The 6,000-nt window shown below is 52.4% G+C and overlaps 1 protein-coding gene across 1 annotated transcript in view; it reads left to right on the forward strand.

Moving 5' to 3' along the window:
• ACSF2 (acyl-CoA synthetase family member 2) overlaps positions 1-5,499 on the forward strand; it is a gene marked incomplete at both ends in the record, with an annotated part of 32,172 nt that extends 26,673 nt beyond the window's left edge. The window contains 6 exons of the mRNA XM_080356371.1: positions 2,845-2,952; positions 3,074-3,225; positions 3,564-3,705; positions 5,007-5,117; positions 5,296-5,364; positions 5,449-5,499. Of these exons, the coding sequence (XP_080212497.1) occupies positions 2,845-2,952; positions 3,074-3,225; positions 3,564-3,705; positions 5,007-5,117; positions 5,296-5,364; positions 5,449-5,499 (633 nt within the window). The remainder of the gene's footprint in view (positions 1-2,844; positions 2,953-3,073; positions 3,226-3,563; positions 3,706-5,006; positions 5,118-5,295; positions 5,365-5,448) is intronic.
• Between the last annotated feature and the right edge of the window lie 501 nt (positions 5,500-6,000).

Raw genomic sequence — 6,000 nt, forward strand, 5'->3', positions numbered from 1 at the left:
ACGAATCTCTTGTCGGTAGGAGTAAGGGAGCAATTTGTTTTGGAGCTGTCTTTGTCATTGCTGAAGGCAGGACTGATCCGCGTGCTGGGCATTTGGGGTCACTTGTGGTCCTCACAGTCAAAAAAGGATTTACAGTCAATTATATTCTATGTTCTCATAGCTCCTCTCAAAGCCAAAGGTCCTTGCTGGATTCCTGGCCTCTGAAAAGCTTTGCTTTGACACCAGATTATAGCTCCAAGTGGAAATTATGGAGCTGATGCAGAAATTATTGGGTGAGGTTTTCTGGACTGAATCATACCAGATGACAAGGCTAGATGATGTTAAGTGTCCCTCTGGGCCTTGAAAGCTATGAATCTTTGCGGATATCTCCAAGCTTAAATTGGTATGTGGGATTTTGTGGAAGTGTCATTTCATCTCGTGCTGACGATGGAGCTGTTGGACGATGCTCCACGTGTCAGATGAGGGTTGGGAAAGGGAACAGTGCTGGCAAGGGGACTTGCTCCAGCCACCGCCTCTGCCTGCAAATGGAGAAAATAACTATCCCCAGAGAGAAATACTGTCTTGGAAATGTCAGTATCAAGATCCTGGTGTCTGGCTGCAGAGCATGTTGCTGGGAAGGGCAGCAATGGGGCAGGAGGCTGAAGGCTGGAAGTTCAGACCCAGAGTTAGTTGCCCAGAGAGGTGGTGGATGCCCCATCCCTGGAGACATCCCAGGCCAGGCTGGACGGGGCTCTGAGCAACCTGAGCTGGTGAAGATGTCCCTGTCATGGCAGGGGGGCACTGGATGAGCTGGGAAGGTCCCTTCAACCTAAACAATTCTGCGATTCCATGACCTGTGTTGCTCCCTGGACTGAGTTGGGAAGCCCGTCACCGAGGGTGTGAGGGTGTTTATGGGCACAAGCCACCAGCCAAGGCATGGCCAGTGGTGCTTGGTGTCCAGGGCACCCTGCCAGGCAACTGGAGCAGCCTGGAGAGCCACGGCACCCGCAGCATCATCCTGCCAGGGACCTGCCTGCTGCTGGGTCCAATTAAGCTGCCTGAGCGACCCAGAGAGGCAGAAAGGGTTGAGCCAGGGGCTTGGCTGGGATCCTGGGACCAATCTTGCAGTTCATCCAGCAGAGTAAAACAAAAAAACAAAGGCGCTAGCATTTTTAATAAGTGTTTAAGATCTTGGATTTGTGTCTCGTCAGTCATTTGATCCAGCCACAGGACTCGTATTAGTGGGTGGGAGAGAAAAATCCTGTCTGAGCACTAAACACTGCAGGTTCCCACCCTGGCTGCGATGCAATCATTGCGTTTGGTTGGAGAAGCTCATTTCCAGTCGCTGCCTGCAGGCTGCCGGGCTCCTAGCAGAGCGGTTTGCACCAGATGGTCCCTGCAGCATCCTGGAGATGATCTCCTCCAGGTTCCTGGCTCAGAGAAGGCTCCTGCAAATCTCCAGCTTGGATTCACGCTGACCCCGGTGCAATCAAACAAGAGCATCAGCCGTGATGACAAATTCTACCCAATGTGAGATCCTTCAGCAGCCCCGAGTGGCAGCAAGCGCCAAGTGCTCCCACCAGGATTATGTGTAGCTTGTTCAGGATATATACATGTTTATTTCAGGATGCTTCGTCACAGTCCTTTGCAAAGGCCCTCATGAATTTTAGGTGTAGTGCATGCAGTTTGGTGAGCGCCACGCAGAAGCCCTGACAGTGTAGATGTGCCCTGGCAGCCTTCAACAGAACCCGGGTATTTGCTCTAAAAGCATCACCCAGATCTGGGTGCCAAGGCTGTAGGAAGATGTTTGGGACCTGTTGCAATGCAGTGGGTCAGAGCTGCTCACGTGTTAGCCTGAAGATGTGGAGGAGAAAGAAGCAAACACTTCCTGCATCAGCCCTTTCCCAGCCTGTTCTCTCCCAGCAAAGCAGCCAACGGTGATAGTGGGTGGGAGAGAAACCCTGTGTCTGATGACACGACAGGCTGAATGGGCTAGAGACCCAAGCAGTGCTTCAGCACGTCCCACCCCTGGAACGCAGCTCCCAAAGCTGGAGGTGAAGCAGCAATCCCAGCACCGGTGCTGGCTGGAGCATCTCCTGCCCAGCTCCTGCTGCCTCGGCATAAAGAGCTGGAATTTTCCTCCCAGGAGAAGTGACCTTCAGCTGAGGTGACTCAGAGCTCGCCATTGGGATTAGCGGTGAGGGAGGTTTAGCAGCGAGAAGCTTTTGTCCTGCTGTGAGGCTTTTGGTCTGTAAATGCCGAGTGCTGTGCAGCCTCGTGATGCCTTCAGGAAGGTTATGGGAGCTGATGGCTGCACAAAAGGGTCTGGAGCAAGCGGCTGTGCCGCGGGACACGTGGGCTGCCGCAAGAGCTGCTGGCTCCAAGGCTTTTCCAAAGCGATGTCTGATGTGCTCTGATCTGTAGGAGTTGAACTCAGCACCCTGAGTGCTGTAAGAGCACCGAGGTGAGAGCAGCATCTGGGAGAGACGGTAGGGAACCAACAGGTCAGGGTTTGGGGATATGTAGCTTAAAAAAGAGGAGGGTGAGTGCTGGGGTCCTCCAAGAAAAGTAGTTGGAGGTGTCTAAAAGTACACGATGGTCAAAGTGGGCGTCTGGACCATAGTGATGGAGGTGAGGAAGGCCATGGCAGGCAGACGCAGCGATGCTTTAGCTCCTGTCTCTCCAGAACTCTCTGGCAGGAGTGTCTGGAGAGCAGAATATTTGCCTGTGGCCTGAGTGACCTGTGACAACATCCTCTTCCCACCCTGATCTCCCCTGTGCTCATCACTAGCTTCATCTTGCTCATGCCCAGAGTTCTCCTGTCCCCTTTTCCCTTGAGGCATGTTTTTCCTCTTGTGTTTGCAGATTGCCTACGGGACCACAGAAAACAGCCCAGTCACCTTCATGGGACTTCCTGATGACAGCGTTGCCAAGAGAACCGAGACGGTGGGATGCATCTTGCCCAACACAGAGGTGACCATGACCGTCCCAAGCAGATCCTGGCCCATCCTTCCTGTGTGCTGCTGGAGTTGGGGCATGCCATCACCTTTGGCCCAGACATGCCATCCTAAGCCCTTCTTCTCTCAAACTGCAGGCAAAAATTGAGGATCCAGAAACAGGGAAGCTTGTTCCTCTGAACACTCCTGGGGAGCTTCAGATCCGCGGCTACTGTGTCATGCTGGGCTACTGGGATGACCCCAGCAAGACGAGCGAAGTGATCACTGCTGAGAGGTGGTACAAGACGGGGTGAGTCTGGAAACAGCCCTGTTCTTCCCGCTCTGATCTGTCTGTGAAACCAGAGCAGCTTTTAGCACAGAGCCCTTGGTGCCAAGTGCCCCTGGAGATGGGGACAGTCTGGTGCGATGGAGGGGCTGCGTGGTGACATGGCAGTGGTAGGAATCACCTCCCCCAAGCCCTGATGTTTGTGAGGGTGCTGTAGCAGGAGCTCTTTGATCTCTTCCATGTGGTGGCATCTCAGCCACTGCCCTCTGGTTACTCTGACCTGGCCTCCAGACCCAGCTGTTGGGGAGCATCGGCCGCCCTCCCACCCAGCAGGGATGGGACAGGAGTGCGGTGTCTTGCAGGGACATCGCCAGCCTGGATGAACATGGCTACTGCAGAATTATAGGCCGTTGCAAGGACATGATTATCCGGGGAGGAGAGAATGTCTACCCAGCAGAAATCGAGCAGTTTCTCCACACCCATCCCAAGGTGGAGGAGGTCCAGGTGAGCAGGAGGGAGGTGGGGTGGGTGAGCAGCGATGGAAACGTGTACACAAAGCTGCTGGGACTGCTGCTTGGGATCTGGGTGTCTTCCTCTGTTTCCCATGTCTCTTTTTGTGTAATATTGGTTGGTGAGGAGGAGGGAGAGGCTCACGGCATGGAAGGGGCAGGCAGAGCTCCTGGCAGGGTGTCCATCGGTTCAACAAACCCCTCATGCACCAGCTTCACATCTGTACTGACTGTCTTTCTTCATTTTTTAAACACCCTGTCCACTTTCATAGCTCCCTCTGAAATTCCTACTTGGAAAGCAATCCAGAAGGACAGTTTCTACTGATAACTAGTTACTAAACTCCTAATTCCAAAAAGACTCCTCCAACGAGTCTGTGGAGATGAGGAGTGAAATTCAGTTTCACCCCTTCACAAGACAGCGATGATTTGCAGCATTGAGCAGCTGCTCCCAATCTGCTGGGATTGTTCTCCTCCAGGTTTCATGCCAGACAAGTCTCCCCATAAATAAACCAGTTATTTAGTCAGTGCTGTGCCTGCGCCAGGCGAGCATCTCTTCTTGGAACAGTCCTGGTGCAGATGGGTTGCAAACCAGCCCTGTTTATGTAGTTTCTGGGGCTTTATGTCACTGCTCTGGACTCAAAAGGATTGACGCGTCTCTAGGATTTTGAGATACCGGTTCAAGGCGGGGAATGACAGTAGGACTCTTGTGAAACAGTGTGAGCAAACTTTAGAGAGAGATCAGGCTTGGGAAGCCCATCTCCTGGTGTCACAGGCAGCAGTCTGCTGGGAGCTGCCTTTAGAAGGGTTTCAAATAATCCTTTAATTCAACTTCATCTCTCTCCCACTGTTTCATCTGGAGTTGTCAAAGCACTTGCAGCAGCCTCCTAAGCCTCGCTGTTGGTTGTGAAATGTGTTGCCCCATTTTTTGGGGAAGCAGAGGGACAACAAGTCCAAATTATAAAACAGCCTTGGTGAGCTGCTGCCTGGCTGGTCTAACTTAGCCCTCGTTCCAGTGACTTTGCAGAACTGAGGAGAAGTGCTGGTGTCCATATGTGCAGCCTGTTCTACCACCTTTCCTCTAGGAAATGGTTGAGAAGTCCTTCCATGAGGGCTTCATGTCATTTAGAAAGCACTGGTGGGATGGTTAAGCAGCTCAAGCTGCCTTTACACAGCCCCATGCCATGACTCCAGCATCCCATGATAGAGGTCAGGGCTCGCACTGTTTTTCCAGCACAAATACCCTGTGGGAGGAGAGGGATGTCCCCAGGGGTCACACTATCCTTCTGTCACAACCAGGTGGTTGGTGTGAAGGATTCGCGGATGGGAGAAGAGATCTGTGCCTGCATCCGAGTGCGCGCTGGGCAGGACTGCACCAAGGAGGAGATTAAAGCTTTCTGCCAAGGGAAGGTGGGTCTCCCAGTCTTCAGCTCCCCACTGGACCAGCCCACCCAGCAGCTGCTGGGGATGTGCAGAGGGAAATGCAGGATTTAGAGTAACTGTGGATCCAGCCCTGGCTTGGGTACCACCAGCTGGGCAAGACACGTGTTCCCAGCAGGTTGGGCAGCGGTTGTTTTTCTCTTCCCAGATCTCCCATTTCAAGATCCCGCGGTACATTGTGTTTGTGGCTCAGTACCCGCTCACCGTCTCGGGCAAGGTAAGAGGGGCTGGAGCAGGGCAGGAGCCTCCTGTCCTGTCTCTTGTCTGAGTCTCTCCCCCTTCTCTTTGTGCTTTATTCCAGATTCAGAAATACAAGTTGAGGGAACAGATGGAGAAGCACCTTCAGCTCTGAGCTTGGGAAGGCAGAGTAAAAAAAGGGGATAAATCAGCCCCGCTTCAGCCAGCTTTGAGTCTCCTTTTCACTTGTGCCTTGGGCTATGCAGTGAAGACCTTCTCTCCCTGACATCAGGCTGATGGCACTTTTCATTAATAAAACAGAGTGCCTTTTTTTCCCAGTTGGGTTTGTTTCTTTGCCAATAGAAATACTGCGGTGGGAGGAAGGGATGCTTATTTCTGGAGTCCTCTCCTGTTACTGAAAGGCCTTATAAAGGTTTTTAAATCTTGCATCCCTGAGCAATTTGGCTGCAGCCATTTCAGAGGACTTTGCAGGCCTGAACAGATGCTGGTGGATATTTTAATGGTATTTTAAGTCACAACAGCCTGGCCTGGCTTCCCAAGGTAAGTGAATCCTTCTCTGCTTGGGTGTTGCTGAGACTCTTAGGTCATATAACACAGCTGATGAACTTGAAATGAAGGGCATGGGCTTTAGGGAATGAGACTTTGCATGGGAAGG

The sequence above is a fragment of the Nesoenas mayeri genome (genome assembly GCF_963082525.1).
Source record: "Nesoenas mayeri genome assembly, chromosome: 19".
In the NCBI taxonomy this organism is placed as follows: Eukaryota; Metazoa; Chordata; class Aves; order Columbiformes; family Columbidae; genus Nesoenas; species Nesoenas mayeri.